Source organism: Mytilus galloprovincialis, chromosome 2 (genome assembly GCF_965363235.1).
Source record: "Mytilus galloprovincialis chromosome 2, xbMytGall1.hap1.1, whole genome shotgun sequence".
In the NCBI taxonomy this organism is placed as follows: Eukaryota; Metazoa; Mollusca; class Bivalvia; order Mytilida; family Mytilidae; genus Mytilus; species Mytilus galloprovincialis.
The window spans coordinates 33,940,494-33,961,171 of NC_134839.1; the positions used below are offsets into that span (position 1 = coordinate 33,940,494).

At 31.9% G+C, this 20,678-nt stretch overlaps 1 protein-coding gene across 1 annotated transcript in view; it reads left to right on the top strand.

Moving 5' to 3' along the window:
• LOC143063435 (G-protein-signaling modulator 2-like) overlaps positions 1-19,756 on the top strand; it is a 52,432-nt gene extending 32,676 nt beyond the window's left edge. Inside the window, exons 4-15 of the mRNA XM_076235588.1 lie at positions 2,801-2,936; positions 3,812-3,954; positions 4,623-4,746; positions 5,496-5,611; positions 6,256-6,520; positions 7,342-7,427; positions 10,424-10,461; positions 10,901-10,968; positions 12,080-12,205; positions 12,807-12,942; positions 14,470-14,657; positions 15,873-19,756. Of these exons, the coding sequence (XP_076091703.1) occupies positions 2,801-2,936; positions 3,812-3,954; positions 4,623-4,746; positions 5,496-5,611; positions 6,256-6,520; positions 7,342-7,427; positions 10,424-10,461; positions 10,901-10,968; positions 12,080-12,205; positions 12,807-12,942; positions 14,470-14,657; positions 15,873-16,049 (1,603 nt within the window). The 3' untranslated portion in view covers positions 16,050-19,756. The remainder of the gene's footprint in view (positions 1-2,800; positions 2,937-3,811; positions 3,955-4,622; positions 4,747-5,495; positions 5,612-6,255; positions 6,521-7,341; positions 7,428-10,423; positions 10,462-10,900; positions 10,969-12,079; positions 12,206-12,806; positions 12,943-14,469; positions 14,658-15,872) is intronic.
• The last annotated feature ends 922 nt before the right edge of the window (positions 19,757-20,678 follow it).

The following is a 20,678-nucleotide window of genomic DNA, read 5'->3' on the forward strand; positions in this document are numbered from 1 at the left end:
GGTAAGCCAGGAGTATGGAAAGGCACTGGATTACCACAAATTAGATCTCACTTTGGCCATGTAAGTCAGGAGTATGGAAAGGCACTGGATTACTACAAATTAGATGTCACTTTGGCCAGGTAAGTCAAGAGTATGGAAAGGCACTGGATTACCACAAATTAGATCTCACTTTGGCCAGGTAAGTCAGGAGTATGGCAAGGCACTGGATTATCACAAATTAGATCTCACTTTGGCCAGGTAAGCGAAAGGTATAAAGTTGTATTTTGTAGGAGAGGATGAATTTGAGAAGAATTTCAGACAAATGAGCAACTGTCGTTAAGTGAGGGCAATAGCTCACACTTACCCTGTAGACCATGCAGGTACCTATAGCTAGAAATAGTAATATTACACTTACTAATTTTAGGGAACGCAAGGAAACTTGAAGGTCCTGCCAAAATGACATGTATTTACCAACGTATAATTCAAAACTGGGCATTAAACATGCAACAATCAATCAATCAATGAAAACATGTCAAGAAATGTGCAGACAAAAACAATGATAAGTGTATAATTTGGTAGATACATGGTACAATGTAGGCACATTAAGTGTATAATTTGGTAGAGACATGGTACAATGTAGGCACATTTAGTGTATAATTTGGTCGATACATGGTACAATGTAGGCACATTTAGTGTATCATTTGGTCGATACATGGTACAATGTAGGCACATTTAGTGTATAATTTGGTCGATACATGGTACAATGTAGGCACATTTAGTGTATAATTTGGTCGATACATGGTACAATGTAGGCACATTCAGTGTATAATTTGGTCGATACATGGTACAATGTAGGCACATTCAGTGTATAATTTGGTCGATACATGGTACAATGTAGACACATTCAGTGTATAATTTGGTCGATACATGATACATGGTACAATGTAGGCACATTCAGTGTATAATTTGGTCGATACATGGTACAGTGTAGGCACATTCAGTGTATAATTTGGTCGATACATGGTACAATGTAGGCACATTCAGTGTATGATTTGGTCGATACATGGTACAATGTAGGCACATTAAGTGTATAATTTGGTAGATACATGGTATAATGTAGGCACATTTAGTGTATAATTTGGTCGATACATGGTACAATGTAGGCACATTTAGTGTATAATTTGGTCGATACATGATACATGGTACAATGTAGGCACATTCAGTGTATAATTTGGTCGATACATGGTACAATGTAGACACATTCAGTGTATAATTTGGTCGATACATGGTACAATGTAGGCACATTCAGAGTATGATTTGGTCGATACATGGTACAATGTAGGCACATTAAGTGTATAATTTGGTCGATACATGGTACAATGTAGGCACATTCAGAGTATGATTTGGTCGATACATGGTACAATGTAGGCACATTAAGTGTATAATTTGGTCGATACATGGTACAATGTAGGCACATTCAGTGTATAATTTGGTCGATACATGGTACAATGTAGGCACAAACAGTGTATAATTTGGTCGATACATGGTACAATGTAGGCACATTTAGTGTATAATTTGGTCGATACATGGTACAATGAAGGCACATTTAGTGCATAATTTGGTCGATACATGGTACAATGTAGGCACATTCAGTGCATAATTTGGTCGATACATGGTACAATGTAGGCACATTCAGTGCATAATTTGGTCGATACATGGTACAATGTAGGCACATTCAGTGCATAATTTGGTCGATACATGGTACAATGTAGGCACATTCAGTGCATAATTTGGTCGATACATGGTACAATGTAGGCACATTCAGTGCATAATTTGGTCGATACATGGTACAATGTAGGCACATTCAGTGTATAATTTGGTCGATACATGGTACAATGTAGGCACAAACAGTGTATAATTTGGTCGATACATGGTACAATGTAGGCACAAACAGTGTATAATTTGGTAGATACATGGCTCAATGTAGGCACATTCAGTGTATAACTTGGTAGATACATGGTATAACGTAGGCACATTTAGATGATTGAACTATGTGGAACACATATCCTTGTCCCATTTCTGTGATCATATTTGTTTATAATAGAAAAGGTTGATCACATTGAATCTGTCAAGTAAGCAGATTTAAATCTTTTTAGTAATCTGTGATGCATAAAAAGAGTTTCTGAGAATAAGCCCTTGAAAGGGTACATATTGTTAAAAATGGATGACCTATAGATAAACATTATTAAGAAAATCACCAACAGAATTAATTAGCAAAAATATACTCAGTTTTCAATGAAAAGTTTGTCATTTTAAATATGCATGTTAGAAGTATGTAACAAACAATAAAAAGAGTAAAGCAAGCAGAAAGAAAAGAAGATAGCTATGAATAAGATTAATTTTGAATCTTTATGTGTGATTATGCCGTAATAAGTGATGTTCTACATATTATATCAGATACTGGTAGTTGAATAATGGAAAGGAAAAAAAATAACTATGAAATTTTATGCTAAAAAAAAGACCCAAATTCTTGGCCCCTGTCGTGACCCAGGCAGGGCATTAAGTTTAATCATTGTCTGTCTATATGGTGGTCTCAAAATTCATTTCCGTTCTCTTAACTTTAATTTGCCTTATCCATATGTTATGAAACTTATACACAATGCTTATTACCACAAATCACACAGATCAAGTTTGATTTTTGGTGGTGTCACTTATACATTCTGAAGTGATGCTCCTTTATAATGTTTTATGCAAGCCAGGCATCATATGTGAACACATTTATTTATTTTGAATCAACTGAAGGGCTCTTTGTTATTTTTAGAACCTTAGGAGATATGATTGGTGAGGCCAAAGCCAGTGGCAATTTAGGCAACACGCTCAAAGTTCTACAAAAGTTTGATGAAGCTATAGCATGCTGTAACAGGCACCTAGAAATATCCAGACAGCTTTTAGATAAGGTAAGTCTTATGAAGACATCACCTGCTGTAACAGACACTTAGAAATATCCAGACAGCTTTCAGATAAGGTAAGTCTTATGAAGACATCACCTGCTGTAACAGACACCTAGAAATATCCAGACAGCTTTCAGATAAGGTAAGTCTTATGAAGACATCACCTGCTGTAACAGACACCTAGAAATATCCAGACAGCTTTCAGATAAGGTAAGTCTTATGAAGACATCACCTGCTGTAACAGACACCTAGAAATATCCAGACAGCTTTCAGATAAGGTAAGTCTTATGAAGACATCACCTGCTGTAACAGACACCTAGAAATATCCAGACAGCTTTCAGATAAGGTAAGTCTTATGAAGACATCACCTGCTTAAACAGACACGAAATAACTTGACAATGATAATTCTATTGCAATGTTTTTGTATCAATAGATCTGATTGGATGACAATCATCAATCAATTTTCATGATATGCAATTTTTGTCAGGCTGCGACATTTATGTTGGGAAAGTAAGACATAGCTTAGATTCTGTCATTGGCTTCATGTTAAAGTTTAATTACACATCAATAACTTTGTCAAACCTTCATGGAATTTCATTAGATTTGGAAGAAAGCTTGTTTATAACCAAAATACTGAATAAGGAGAAATATTTTGAAATATTTTTTTTTGGTAATTTACTGATAAATGGACTTTTTTTTTTTCTTTTTTTTTTTTTTTTTAAAGTTTTTAACATTCAAATTCAGTCTGTGGTTTAAGTTTTTTTGTCATCAATAACTTTGTCCAACATCAGGGGATTTTATAAAATTTGGACAAGCTTTTATATGATCAAACGACAATAAGTAACTCGGCTGGTGATACCGTAATGTTTATCTAATTACAGGTAGGAGAAGCAAGGGCTTTGTACAACCTTGGTAATGTTTATCATGCAAAAGGCAAACATATGGGGAAGTGTGGAGATCAAGATCCAGGGGAATTCCCGCTAGAGGTCAAGGAAGCCTTACAAAAAGCTGCTGAATACTATGAGTAAATGAATTTTGACCTTTATTTTTTTTCTCACTTGTCACCATAGACTTGTGTAGGATTCTAACCTAGATGTGACCCAGTAAACTAATCCTATTATACAAATCAAGAAGTCATTTACTGTGCTTATACAAATAGCTTTGACTCTTCAGAATACAAATATGGTAAATTAGATCTACAGTAGTTTGTTAACACATGTTCAAATCTCATCCATAAGGAAGAGACAATGCATTGTAACAAAAAATATAGAAAATGAGTGAATTGCAAGAACTCTAAAAGGAGCAAAACCAGTTACATTGACAGGGTAAGCATCCTGCTCCATCACCCACATGCCATTTCACATTCTAGAGTTTTTCCCCTTTACAAATGGGAAAAATTGCTGAATTTTTCGTTTCCATTCTCTAACTTAAATTTTATACATCAACCAAATTTTATGCACAATGCTTATAAAAACAAAACAAAGATCAAGTGAAAATTTTGGTGGTGTCAATTAAACTGTTTTAGAGTGTAATGCCCTGTCTTAACATAGAAAATGCTGAATTATTTTGTTTCCATTCTCAAACTTAAGTTTGCCTCAACAAACTACATGTTATGTGTTATGTATCGACTACAAGTTATGTGCAAAATGTTTTTTTAAGGTTAACATTTCAGATTATGTATATCTATTTCAGAGAAAACCTACGGTTAGTTAAAGAACTTAGTGATAAAGCTGCTCAAGGTCGAGCATGTGGTAACCTTGGTAACACACATTACCTGCTGGGTAACTTTAAATTAGCAATCCGCTACCATGAAGAAGTAAGTATATGTATTTCTTGTTTTATAATTTTTTCATTCTGCGTGTCCGTTTGTTCATTTTTCTGTCTGTCTGTCCTGCTTCAGGTTTAAGTTTTTGGTCAAGGTAGTTTTTGATGAAGTTTAAGTCCAATCAACTTGAAACTTAGTACACATGTTTCCTATGATATGATCTTTCTAATTTTAATGCCAAATTAGAGTTATGACTTCAATTGACGGTCCATTGAACATAGAAAATGATAGTAAGAGTGGGGCATCCGTGTACTATAGACATTTTCTTGTTACTCAATATGTACACTAACAAATAAACAAATATGGTTTTGTGTGCAAGTTTGAATATTAGGTTCTCAACACTAATTAAACAAGCAATCACTGTATCGTTCCTAAATAGATATAGAAAACAAGAAATGATTGAACATATTTTAAATTCCTTGTATTTATCGTAACTATAACAATGACATGTTTCCCTATTTTCTTCCTTTCAATTTTTCAACTTTTAAAAAGCAATCAATTGAACGATTTCAGTATCTGCCAAGCTATTTAATTTGAAATGAAGAATTTGGCCAAAATAAAAATGGTGAAACTCCCTCCCCAAAAAAATACTTTTATACAACATAATCATAAATTGTGAATAAAGAGTGGTGTGGGGTTTACATCAATGATACAGAAACCAAACAACAAATAAACAAAAATATAAGAGATTGAGTCAGTTAACTAATTATATTCATTATTTAGCAAACTTAATATTTCAGAGATTGTCCATAGCTAAAGAGTTTGGAGACAAGTCTGCAGAGAGAAGGGCTTACAGTAATTTAGGAAATGCTCACATATTTCTCAATGAATTTGAGACTGCCTGCGATGATTATAGGTATAAGTAATTTATTTGTATGGGTACCAATTTTCGTGGATAGAATAGCATCTGAGTTATGATCATTATGTGTATTAATGAAAGGCATATAATTTGATACACCAGACATAAGACTCATCAGTGACGCTCAGATAAAAAAAAGTTAGAAATACAAAGATGAAGAGCATTGAGGACCTAAAATTCCAAAAAGTTGTGCCAAATCATAGCTATATTCAGGCATTTTTTTTCAATGATACAGCCAGTTAAGTGAAAACTTTCTAGCATTTAGACTACAGGAGAGTTATGTAGAATAACTATAAACCCATAATTGGACGAACAGGGGTAAAACAATATGCCACCTAACTTTAAGTTAGGGGAGCTTATATAATATTTAGTTAAAAGAGGTCCCTTTAAACAGCTTTCATTGTACTTTTCATTAAAGTAAAAAAAAATTGGATAAAAATGTTTTAACTAGTGCAACACTATCTATATATTTTGACTGATCTGTTGTGCCATTTTGCAACTTTTAAATGCTAACATCTAGATTATTAAACACAGTCTATCCTAAATTTGTTTCTACAACAAGAACACAAATCATTAGTTTTGAACCTTTATCTCAAAGAAACTATTGGACTTGTAAACTAATATATTTGAATATGTTTCAGGAAATCCTTACAGATAGCCAAACAATTAGGAGACAAAGCTTTAGAAGCCCAAGCTTGTTACAGTTTAGGCAATACTTATACATTACTAAGAGACTATGAAAAAGCTATTGAATATCATTTAAGACATTTAGAAATAGCACGCGAGTTAGAGGACAGAGTAGGAGAAGGTCGTGCATGCTGGAGTCTAGGGAATGCACACAAGGCATTGGGGCACCATGAGGAGGCATTACCATATGCAAATAAACACTTACAGATATCAAGGGAGGTAAGTCTAAAGTAGAAATAGCACGTGAGTTAGAGGACAGAGTAGGAGAAGGTCGTGCATGCTGGAGTCTTGGAAATGCACACAAGGCATTGGGGCACCATGAGGAGGCATTACCATATGCAAATAAACACTTACAGATATCAAGGGAGGTAAGTCTAAAGTAGAAATAGCACGCGAGTTAGAGGACAGAGTAGGAGAAGGTCGTGCATGCTGGAGTCTTGGAAATGCACACAAGGCATTGGGGCACCATGAGGAGGCATTACCATATGCAAATAAACACTTACAGATATCAAGGGAGGTAAGTCTAAAGTAGAAATAGCACGTGAGTTAGAGGACAGAGTAGGAGAAGGTCGTGCATGCTGGAGTCTAGGGAATGCACACAAGGCATTGGGGCACCATGAGGAGGCATTACCATATGCAAATAAACACTTACAGATATCAAGGGAGGTAAGTCTACAGTAGAAATAGCACGCGAGTTAGAGGACAAAGTAGGAGAAGGTCGTGCATGCTGGAGTCTAGGGAATGCACACAAGGCATTGGGGCACCATGAGGAGGCATTACCATATGCAAATAAACACTTACAGATATCAAGGGAGGTAAGTCTAAAGTAGAAATAGCACGCGAGCATTTGTTAGATTATTGATGAATGGTAATGAAATACAAAATTAATTAATATGTGTTCTGGTAATTTACATATTAATTTTGATGTTTAATTTAAAATATGAGTTTTTATACAATTAATGTCATTTTAATAGTGCAACAAAAAGATAATGACAAAAAATTTGTGAATTAAAAGGTTATGTACAATGATATGATTGTAGATAGGAGATGAAACTGGACAGTTAACAGCAGAAATGAATTTAGTTGACTTACAAACAGCTTTAGGTATCACTGATTTACATGATATGTGAGTGTTTACTTTACTAAAAGGATTCAGTTTAAAGCTATTTCAAATAAATAAAAAAAAAAAATACAAATCCACAATAAATACAGCAAAAACTGCATGAAGTGCAACAAATGGTGTATAGATTATACAAAGGATAATCTTTGTATATTGTATTACAAAGATAAGGTATTCAAAATCAGAAAAGCTTTTTTATAACTAAGATTAAGATTCATTGTATCCTGTTTTTAATGTAACTCTTTTAAAGGCTTTGATATTATAAAAAATAATCCTTTTCTCAAATTGATATTAAATATCTTTTATTTTTTTTATGCATTGTAAAGCGCTTAAGCGCTATATAAGCACTGTAAATAATAATGATAATATTAATAAGCATTCTAATGTAGCATAGTTAACCTCGAACATTTTTTTTAATTTTCCCCATGTTAAAATGAAGATTTTTCCCTTGCAAAAATTTCAAAATATCAAGTTTTTACCAGATCTTAAAGATAATAAACATTTCTTTGTCAGAATCTGCATTAGTCAGTTGCAAAGTGATGTAACACTAGTACTAGTAAATGTTTGAAAAAAAATCTGAGTTATCTCCCTTCAGCCTTTCAGATTATTTGGATGAATCAACATCAACAAGTTAGAAGTATAGATCTATCTGTTCATTTTTTACCACAGAATGATCTGATAAAAATGTTGTCTAGAAACAATCACCATACATTCTTGTCCCCTTACACTTCAATTATAATTAGTCTTTAAGTTTGTACTCCATCAGTCTGTCCATCCGTCAGTCCGGCAATTCAGTTTTCCACACTTTTTTCTTCATGCTTAGAGATTTTGATTTAAAAATGAGTATATAGTGTTATCATGCTAAGTTACAGATCAAGTGTGAATTTTTTTCCGGTCTGATGATTTTGTGTAGAATTATGGTCCTTGAACTTAAAAAATTCACTTAAATAATTAGTTTTCAATGCATTTTGTTGGTCATGCTTGAAGATATTGACTTGATAGTTTATGCTATAACATGTCATAGATCAAGTTTGAGTTTTGTTCCAATACAATTTATTTATTTATAACCAGTAGGGGACCATGTATTGCCATGCTGACAGAATTCTTGTTACATCACAGACTGTTCAGATACCAATGCCAAAACTAAATATTCTGAACTGCTATGACAAGACCATTTGTCACTATAGATTTTGTAGGTTGTGGGGGTTGAGGCAAGGATCATACCCTCTCCCCTCATATCATAGATACTAGAAATTAAGCAATTAAATGATCCTTCCCACCTATCGTCTATATTAGTAATATATTCCTACCCTAAATATGATATATGAATTATTTTTAGTTGCTACATAATACCTATCTAGGACTTAATGTGTTTGACCTTTCCTTCACTTAAGTGATGTCTAGAAATAAAAGGGATACACATGTTCTAGTCCTTAAATAGTTCCATTTAGTTTTTGTCGAGCCTGCAACTTTTGTTGCAGAAAGCTCGACATAGGGATAGTGATCCGGCGGCGGCGGCGGCGGCTACGGCGGCGGCGTTAGCTAATTTCTTAAAAGCTTTATATTTTAGAAGGTGGAAGACCTGGATGCTTCATACTTTGTATATAGATGCCTCATGTTACGAAGTTTCCGTCAGTCACATGTCCAATGTCCTTGACCTCATTTTCATGGTTCAGTGAACACTTGAAAAAAAAGTTCAAATTTTTTGTAATGTTGAATTCTCTCTTATTATAAGTAATAGGATAACTATATTTGATATGTGCGTACCTTGCAAGGTCCTCATGCCCGTCAGACAGTTTTCACTTGACCTCGACCTCATTTCATGGATCAGTGAACAAGGTTAAGTTTTGGTGGTCAAGTTCATATCTCAGATACTATAAGCAATAGGGCTAGTATATTCGGTGTATGGAAGGACTGTAAGGTGTACATGTCCAACTGGCAGGTGTCATCTGACCTTGACCTCATTTTCATGGTTCAGTGGTTATAGTTAAGTTTTTGTGTTTTGGTCTGTTGTTCTCATACTATATGCAATAGGTCTACTATATTTGTTGTATGGAATGATTGTAAGGTGTACATGTCTAGCGGGCAGATGTCATGTGACCTTGACCTCATTTTCATGGTTCAGTGGTCAAAGTTAAGTTTTTGAGTTTTGGTCTTTTTATCTAATACTATATGCCATAGGTCAACTATATTTGGTGTATGGAAATATTTAATGATCTTAATGTCAGTCGCGCAGGTTTTACTTGACCGTGACCTCATTTTCACGGTTCATTGCACAGTGTTAAGTGTTGTGTTTTGGTCTATTTTTCTTAAACTATAAGTAATAGGTCAACTATATATGTTGTATAGAAGCATTGTTAGCTGTACATGTCTGCCTGGCATGGTTCATCTGACCTTGACCTCATTTTCAAGGTTCATTGATCTTTGTTTAGTTATCTTGGTTAATGTTAAGTTTATGGTACAGTTGTTATAAAGCTTAGCTTTTTACTTAGGACTATCAACATAATATCAATGATTAGTATAGAAGGCGAGACATTTCAGCATGTGCACTCTTGTTAAATCTAGATTTAATTTTACTTAATTACATTTCTTATGAAGTGCAGAAGTGTTTCATTATAGAATGTGCACATGGTCAATGCTTTTGTAACTCTATGAAATTACTAAAGAAGCATTCAATACTTATTATTACATTTTTTCGCTACACGATTTCTATCAAATTTTTCTTTTATTTACCTGTGCACTTTACTGCAGAAGCTCATGTCATCATGAATGTTACAATTCATTTTGAAATGAAGATTTATTTAAGCAAGCCGTGAGATGCTGTTAACCAATCAGAATAACGTATTATAATACAATATACATCTAATGTAATTATAAACAAATGAATTAACGTAAACCAGTAATAATTTGCCTGTCAAGAAGCTGTTTAATATGTTTGCCATGATTTATACCTGTATAGGAGATTGAGTGATAGAGAAATAACCTAATTATCTTTTTTTCAGCAAACTACAAACCAAAGACGAAACAGACTTACCACTTTGTGAGTATTGTTCAACATTATTTTGATTTTGGATAAATATAAAGATTCCAAAATCTTCTAGGAAGTTGGTCTGTGTCTGGCAAGAACAAATTTGTTTTATTTCATTCTATCAAAGTTAAAATACTTTAATGAACTCAAAAAGTCAATATATGTATTTTTGTGCTACTTCAATGCTCAAACTATCTGACCCAAAGTTGGCAAACCTGGTAGAATTATTTGATTATTATGGCTATTACTTGACCAGACTTTAGGGTTAGTTTTATTTGACAATTTTTATGGAGTTATGGGTTTTGACCCATTTTTGTGGCCTCTTTTGAAAGCAGAAAAATATTGGCCCTGAAAAGTTGTACCATCCATTAGGAAAAGACATAAAGCTACATGCTTACTATAAAATGACATAAAATTGTGAAAAATTTATATGCTATACATATATTTACAGCAAGAAGGCCATTTAGACGACACAGTATGGAAAATATGGAGTTGATGAAATTGACTCCAGACAAGAAGGTGGGATTTAGATATTTTCCTTTATTTTCATATTTCTAGATGAAAAGTTCTCCAGAACTCTCTTCTATGAGTATGTTAAACTTAATGATATGGAATTGCTTTAAACAAAAGTCTTGCTGAACCTAGAGAGCTGTTACTGAGGTTAAATGAAACAGGCACATGATTGTTGAATACCCATTATTTCAAAAACAACTAACTAATTAAACTTAAAAGGCAATCATTTACTTGTAAAACTTACAAATATATGAAATCTGCAAGATCTGGGATCTTTTGAAAGATTTGTCTGACATGAGACAAAGGGGGGTAATCTGGTTTGTTATTGTCTGTTGAATACTTCCTAGGAAAATATAATAAAATGACAACCTACTCTTTAAAGGGGCACTAGCTGTCAAATTCATGGTCAATGATTTGACTTAAATTCTCATATTTGATTTATAACAATGTAAACCATTTATCCAAACTATCAAAAGTCTAAAATAAACAGTTTACAGAGCATGGGGTAGATAATATGTAGGTTCGTTTCATGTGTATTTTAGTCCAGACGCCATCTAATTACCTATCGATTTGACCTCAGATGACTATATAAGCGATGTAAACATAAATAAAGATATGAATAGATTAAACCAACACGTGCAATTGGATTTTTATAGGTCTGTTTGATTTTATTTTATAGATTAAAAATAGATGTTTCTCATTGCTTTTAATCATATAATAATGATTTTATGTGCATCAAATTAGTAATCAAATGATTTACCGTAGTTTCACTTTCATTGTTGACATTCTTTTTCTTTAAACAATCAGTACACGTACAATGCATGCGTTGTCAATCTCTAGCTAAGGGTTAAATTGAAGTTCACATGAATAAGGATTTAAAGAGGTTGACTCATTCACTTGCAAGTGAATAACTAATTTTTAATGTTTCTTAGCGCAATTTGACAAAATTTAACCTTTTTGGCTGCAAAAAGCTAATTGTTATTTCACTATTTCACTTTCATTATTGATAGAACAAAAAAAAATCAAACTTTATATCTTGTAGCTAGTGCCCCTTTAACATAAGTTACATCAAACTAATTTTATTCAATGACATATACTAACTTGATTTTCTTTTTAGGCGGAGTTAATGAATGGTGGAGCAAGACCAAAAGTCCCTAAATTTCAGAAGGCTGCAAGTGTAGCCACTGAGTCTGATTTGTCACTTAACAACAGAAATAAAGAGAAACTTCAGTCAATACAACAAGTAAGGCTTCCTAGTTATCTGACAAAAATAGACCATGTCTTTTATTTACTATCTGACAAAAATAGTCCATGTCTGATATTTACTGACAAAAATAGTCCATGTCTTTTATTTACTATCTGACAAAAATAGACCATGTCTGATATTTACTATCTGACAAAAATATCCCATGTCTGATATTTACTGACAAAAATAGTCCATGTCAATTTGAAGGATCATGAAAAGGCCTGTTGTATGGTAAAATTTAGGCTCTTACTGAAAGTTACCTCTTTTTAAAGAAGAAACTGAATATTCTCAAGTCAGCATCCTTGCTATTGACTTTATTATCAATGATTTGAGTATGCATGAAATAGCAGTGACAGTTAGCAAGCAAAATTCAAATAATCACTACAAAAAATGGATATGAGTACAAGATTCAAGTATGCATGAAATGTTTGCCGCTAAACAGTTAGCAAGCAAAATTGAAATAATCACTCCCCAATAAATGGATATGAGATCAATGCTTAGATAAAGCTACATTAGCTTTTTATCCATTACTACCACAGCCAATGAAAAGGACCCTCTGAGGTGGTATATTATTTTTACGAGTTTTCATTTTCTTCAGGTATCTTTTGATGATGAAAGTTTCTTTGATTTGTTGTCAAAATTCCAAAGCAGACGACTCGATGACCAACGATGTTCAATCCAAGTAGAACCTGTTACCCCGAGAACTGGTACAGATAACAGTAAACGTGTAACAGGTATGGTCTAAATAATTAGTACTAATATAAATATTATAAATAAATAGTATGGTAAAAAATATAAAGGTGGTGATAAATAAAGGCAACAGTATTATACTGCTGTTCAATAGTCATAATTTGATTATGCATAAACAAATCTGGGGGAATAAAGACTCTCTGCAATTTTTTATTAGTGCGAACAATGTCACAATAATAAATGCATATAGTTGTTAATACAAAATGATTTAAAAAAAAATTAGAATACAATTTTGTTAATGTGTCTAGATAATGACTATTGTAATAATTACTTCGTCGAATTTTTTTTTTTTATATTTCTCGTCTAGAAATGTTAAAACTAATAAGACAACTAAAAGGTAAAAATAAATGTTCCATTTAGATGTCACTCAAATTATTAACAAGTAATTGATGTAAAACCAAGCTTCCTTGACACTTGAACTTGTGTTCACAATACATGTAGAATATTTTCCTGCAATCAACTTCACAGTAGTTTCATATTGATATTCACAGCACTTATTCTAATATTAAGACGTTAATTTTATCAAGGTTCTGTTGTATAACCAAATAGTGTCGAGGGATAAAGGCAGCTAGTCACATATACACAATTTAAATATCAGCCTATCAGCTGTGGTCAGTTTGACCCTCGGTTTGGTCATATTCTCAGGTGTCACACCACCGATTCAAATCCTTATATATTTAATCAAACTTTTTCAATTTTCACAGCTCTCTAAGTCTTTCTTAATAAGTTTAACTTCTTGAGAATCATGTTTATAACTTGAATTGTACAATTTATACTTCTCTGGGCAAATTTTAAACCAATATTGAAAGTCTTTTAGCGAGACGAGACCTTATGGAAGTAACCTATGTCTAAAGATAGCACTTAAGTCTTAATCAGCATACTATGTACTACATCTACACTAAAATTGAAATGCTAATTCATGCACAGGTAAATTTTGGGTCAAGCTATATTTCTCTTTCAGCAAAAGCTTCATCATTCATATAAATTCATTCACTAATTAAAGTAAACAATCAAATAAAAAAAACTATTTGAATGCCACTGACGTTGGCAACAGGGGCATCAAAGTGCCCCTTGACTGTTCATTTGTCAGTTTTTCTTGTTTCTGCACTCTTAATTTAAATTTCCCTGGTCAAAATTTTATGAACCCATACTCAATGCCGAAAACCAAAACACACAGACAGGGTATAAAATTTGGCAGTAGGTCATTGATTTGTTCTAGTGTTCTGCCCCTTTATCAGTTTCAGAATTCTAACTGATTTTCTGATGTTTGTCTGTAACAAAATAAAATCTAAAATTTAGTGATAAAACACTTATTTTATAGAAATGTTAATTCAGGAAAGAAACTTTTCAAAATAAAATGAATTACTTTTAAAATGTTATTCTTAAATTGACATTTGATAAGAAAGAACAAGACAGGATAATAACTTTCCAGGCTGAAAAATAGAATTGCTTCTACGAAATTGATTTATAGACTCATTTTTTTAAATTGTTTTTATTGACTATGTTTATAGTGTCCTCACCTGGTGCTCAAGAGTTTTTAGATATGGTAGCTGGGATCCAGAGTTCTCGAATGGATGATCAGCGAGCAGATTTACGATTCCCAGGATTAAATTCTCAGGATGTGATTGATCAAATTCTACAACAAAAAGAAGAAAATGTCCCTGATGATAACTTCTTTGAAATGTTAATGCGATGTCAGGTAAATTTAAGTCATTAATTAAAATTTCAAAATGAAACAACACCTTTTGAAATTGTTAATGCGATATCAGGTAAATTTTAGTCATAAATTAAGATTTCAAAATAAAACAACACGTTTTGGAATTGTTAATGTGATATCTGGTAAATGTTAGTCATAAATTAAGATTTCAAAATAAAACAACACTTTTTGGAATTGTTAATGCGATATCAGGTAAATTTTAGTCATAAATTAAGATTTCAAAATAAAACAACACCTTTTGGAAATGTTGATGCAATATCAGGTAAATATTAGTCATAAATTAAGATTTCAAAATAAAACAACACCTTTTGGAAATGTTAATGCACTAATAGGTAAATATTAGTCATAAATTAAGATTTCAAAATAAAACAACACCTTTTGGAAATGTTAATGCACTTATAGGTAAAAAAAATTGCATTAAGAATTGAAAATTAAGACACCTCTCAGAAATGTTTATGCGATGTCATGTAAATTTAAGTCATAAATGAAGAATTCAAAATCAAATTGAAAACATACAGAAATGTAAATTTGATTTCAGGTCACAATTTAAGAGTCGATGGTTTCCAGAATAAGAATAATATTTAAATATATGAATATATCATAATAAGTTGTCAGTGTTCTATATCTCGGTGAGGAATTTGAAATTGAAGTTGTTATTTAGAGTACCCTATCAGAATAAAGAAATAGAAAACCCAGGATGTAATTACTTGAGTGACTAGAAAATCAAAGTACTGTCATCATGTATACTCTGTCAGAGTCGGTCAATAAGTCAGTGCATGAACAAATATATACAAATACTATTTATTAATTTAAATAGTCAATTCAAGGTGTACTACACAACTAAAAGGTTCAGCAACTGCCAAAGCCAATAATATACACAGTATTAAAGGAGCAGTTAATATTTTAAGCAAATACTAGAAATTGGAGATAAATTAAAAAAAATAATGTATACAATTTTGGCCTCTGTGAAAATGTTATTTTTGGGTTTGATAAAAATCATTGTAGCAATCTCATCAAAACTTAATTATTGTATCATAATATATAGCAATATGAAACTACAATCATAATATATAGCAATATGAAACTACAATCATAATATATAGCAATATGAATTACAATCATAACATATAGCAATATGAAATTACAATCATAACATATAGCAATATGAAATTACAATCACTACATATTTCTTAACAGGGAACTAGAATGGAGGATCAGAGAAGCTCAATCCCTGTTTCAAGGCCTGCTCCTACAGTACCAGATGAAGACTTTTTCAGTTTAATTCAGAAAGTACAATCCAGTAGATTAGACGAACAAAGGACTCAAGCACCAAAACAACCACCCGATCCAGGGAAGAAAAATAGGAAAAAATAATTTATTTTTATATGATTTGTTATCATCTCTTCATTTGTTATTTTGTTGATTTCATCTTTGAAAATGTATCATTGTAACAAGGGCTTTGATATACTTCAAGGTTCCTTTAACGAAGGTGGTATTCAGTGCTAGAAATAATCATGTATCATTGTATTATAATATTGTTCCAAATATTTTTAAAAGTAAACAAAGACCATGTCAAGACCTAGGAATATGTAACATTGTATCAAAAGCCTACATATTGTTCTGGATTTCTTTAAAAGTAAATGTAGGTCATGTTAAGACCTGGAAACATGGAACATTGTATCAAGGGCCTTCATAAATTTCTTGGTCCTCTAAAAGTAAACCATGGCCATATCAAGTGCTAGCATTTAATAAGACCAACATGATACACTAAGACATGTGCAGTATTGTAGCTAGCACATGGTCTCACAAAAGTTATTTAACATTTTAACTTGCAGTTCACCAATTACCAAAAAATAAAAATAAAAATAGTACCCTAGGAATGATTTTTCAGTGTTACATAGTTAGTTCTATTTTTAACCTGGGATGACTTTTCTAATTTTAAAAATGCTAGAAGTAAGGTTATGATTCTGCAACAACTGGAAGAAACCTATCAATTCCATTTTCTGTGTTTTAGATTGTTAGTGCTTTCTGCTTCAGGGTATGTAAAAGTTCTGTCTCATTAAGTAATATATAACACTTACATTTTACACAAGTACTTCAAGAAAAAGAATAAAAAACATTTACAAACTCATGAAGTGTATTGTAACTTTTGAAGATAATTTTTTAACTTTTACATTTTATTCCGAATTGTATAAAAAAGTGGACATTTTGTTTGTAGAATAAGTTGTAACATTGAGTATCTTGACATCTTGTGATTGGGTAAAAAAAAACAGTTTCCTGCTTTAATATCCAATCAAGGAGATTATTTGCTGCTTTTGCTTAAGAGGGTTAGTTGTGTTTGTTTAGAGATATAATGAATGTTTTGGGTTATCAGATGAGGGATTTTAAACACAAGAGGTCCTAATTATCTACCCTTGTCATTCGTGTACCTAATCAGAACATCCATGGTTTTCATTCAGTATGCATGTGTCTGAATGTGTTTGTACTATTCTGAATTCCTTTTTTTGAAATATTTAGTCTAAATAATTGAGTTTTATAAGGGTCAGGTCAACATCTCTCATTTGGGATATCCTCCATAGAGGGAAGTGTGCCAGATCTGACAATGTATTTCTACACAAATGAAAATTCTACAAATAAGGATTGAATCTCACAAATATATATGTATGAGGGTTGAGATCTCATAAACATGTTTAACCCCGCCGCATTTTTGCGCCTATCCCAAGTCAGGAGCCTCTGGCCTTTGTTAGTCTTGTATTTTTTTAATTTTAGTTTCTTGTGTACAATTTGGAAATTAGTATGGCGTTCATTATCACTGAACTAGCATATATTTGTTTAGGGGCCAGCTGAAGGACGCCTCCGGGTGCAGGAATGTCTCGCTACATTGAAGACCTGTTAGTGACTTTCTGCTGTTGTTTTTTCTATGGTCGGGTTGTTGTCTCTTTGACACATTCCCCATTTCCATTCTCAATTTTATGTAACAGGAAGGAATTGTTTTGTTCAATAAATCTATATCTATTTTGTATGTTTTAATAAGTACGTGATTGATAAGTAGTTATATAAATCTCTGCAACTCTCAACATGGCGATTAATAGTTGTATTGCTAAATCACAAGATACAGAAATGAAAAAAAAGTTAGTTAAATTAGTTTGAATTAGCATTAAAACTGCATGGTAAATTATGTTTGGATGTTTTATGTTTACTTGTTTATTTTATAACATTGATTTCACAGTTTGTATATTTTCACATGTATTAAATGTTAAGTCACAAAATATTAAATGTAGTCTTCATGGAAACACATATAATAAACTAGTAAAAATAGGATTTTAGATCATACTGTTCAGGATGTTGACAATCATTGTACATTAAGCAATAAGTTTTTAATTGATTTTTGAAACAGAGCTAAACTTTGACATTTAAAATCAAATGGAGGAACAAAATCACACTAATGACAATACTTAAGTTATGACAGGCACAATAATAAAATATCTGCTGCATGTTGTTTTTTTCTGTCTCTATATAAATACAGGTAATAATTTAAAATACTTGAGGGAGTTGTAAAAAAAAATAGATGTATCTTCTCTCAATTGATAAAATTAAGGTATCAAGTCAAATTAGATAATAAAAAAAATTCTCAAGTAGTGATGAATCTGAACGTTTATACAAGGATGAACTATATACTTTTAACACTTCAAATTACATTGTTGTATTTTGATTGCCTTTAGAACATTGTAACAATTGAATACTTTTGTTGATTCTCTTTATATAGAAATACTTACATGGTAATTTTAAAACCCCAGGAATTATAATGTAAGGGCTGTTTCATTAAAATACATGGTACCTAGGGAAGACACTATGAAAATGGGGTTGGAAATAAAACAGGCAATTTTATATTTCACTCGTATTTCTATTACCTGGTATTCAAAAAGAATTTGACATCTACCTATAAATAAAAGGACTTTCATGGATCACATGCATGATTTTATGGAACAGCCTTGGGCCTCTTTTAATATTTATATTGTTTAATATTATACACTCATCTTTGAATTTTTAAATGTTATATTTAAACATGTAATGATTGAAGATTAGAAAATAATAATTTATTGTTATCAAAATTCCAGGAAAGGAGTAATACTTAATAAAACTTTGTGTTCAGTACTTAAATTGAATTAATCATGTAAAACACTCTTATCAGTCAAAAGTTCATGTTATGTGCAATATTCACGGTAGAAATTTTTATGAATTGTAAATATGTATTTCCTACTTATTGTGTTAAGTAAGTAAAACAAAATAGACATTTTAGTGTTTTAGTGAATTATGACTTCAAGTAAACTTATTAGAGATCTGTTGCATACTCCCTTTTTTCTTTACATCTAGAATGATTGATTATTCAATGCATTCTGGTCAGAAAGCGTATTTAGAAATATATATAAATATATACTTTTATGTTTCCAAGCAATAAAATTCATGTACCAGTAATAGTGTGAATAATAAAATGAACCATATCCCCTTTCTAAATTGGGTAACCTTTGATGGTTTTGTTGTACTGTTTACCATGTTTGTTTGATAACAAACCAGTCAATTGGTGTGACGAATTGTCATCTCATTGCCCATTATAACGTGGTTTTATTGTTTAATTTTGAGACTACACGTGTGCTTCAGTTCTTTGCATGGATCACTCCCACAAGTTAAGTTTTTAACTAGGCTTGGGACACCATGAACTAGGACATATTTTTTATGTCAGAATATTTGGCCTGATTAGTAATTTTTGCAATGATCATAAAAGGCAGTGATGAAAAGGATGACTGGTTCTTAGCAAATACAATTTAAAACAAGAGACCAGATTATGAACCACAGGACCACAATTAACTTGGAACTATTAGTTTTTGTAGCATGTTGAAAATAAATAATTACAAAAAACTTCAAATTGTATGTCTGTACACCTAAATGAATACAGAAAAGATGTAGATATATTTGTTTATTTATCCTTCTGATTAGAAGGATATTGTAAAACTAAGAATTGTTTCATTGTTATAGTAGAAGTACATTATGTAAACAAACTACATAAAGATTTAAAACATTAATTTCTTGTTATCTGTTGAAGTTAGCCTTGTACGGTTTATAATCTGTGTAATTCTAATACACAGAGAATGTGTTGGAAGGGCCTCTTTTTTCTCTAAAAATATGTTTCCATAATTTATTTATTGAAAGATAACATGCATTATGTTATTGAGGAATGACACAAAAATGATAAAAGGGCTTATTGAGATCATGAAATTAACCAACATATTAAATGAGTGGTTCATCTAGACATATCTGACAAAATATTAAGAAGGTAATAAAATGGTTGATATTTTCAAACCAACTGTACGGTCTTCTGCTTATATATTCTGTTCAAAGGTTGGGGTCTAAGCCTTAGTCTTGAGTAATTGTTTGGGTTGCTACCCAATGAGAAGTTAAGCATGAGATTAAAGACGATTCAGCTACAAATACACACTAATGGACGACATCAAAAGTTAAATGTAGGATAAAAAAACTTAATTAATATAGTTTTCTCATTGACCTCCCCTACCCCCTCTTAAATTGATTAATTTTAGAAAAATTGATTGACCATTAAGGATATTTATAAAATTGATGTCAATTAAACAAAACTTGCAGCAATTTTGACCCCCCACCCCAAACTATTTGAATTAAGTTTTTTATCCTTCATTGATTTTTTTATGTCGACCCTTTAAATGTAAATCTTCCACACACTTAAAAGGCTGAAGATACTATGGGAAAATTCAAAACTCCATGACGTAGAACAAAAAGTAAAATAATAAAAATACTGAATTCCAAGGAAAATTAAAAACGGTTAAAAGTTCCTTTTAAAATGGCAAAATCAAAAGCTCAAAGTTATCATAGGAAGGAAAAACAACTGTCATATTCCTGAATTGCAAGGATTACAAAAAAGAAAATCAGTACACAGAAAACTAAAACTGCACTAGATGAATCCCACAAATGTGC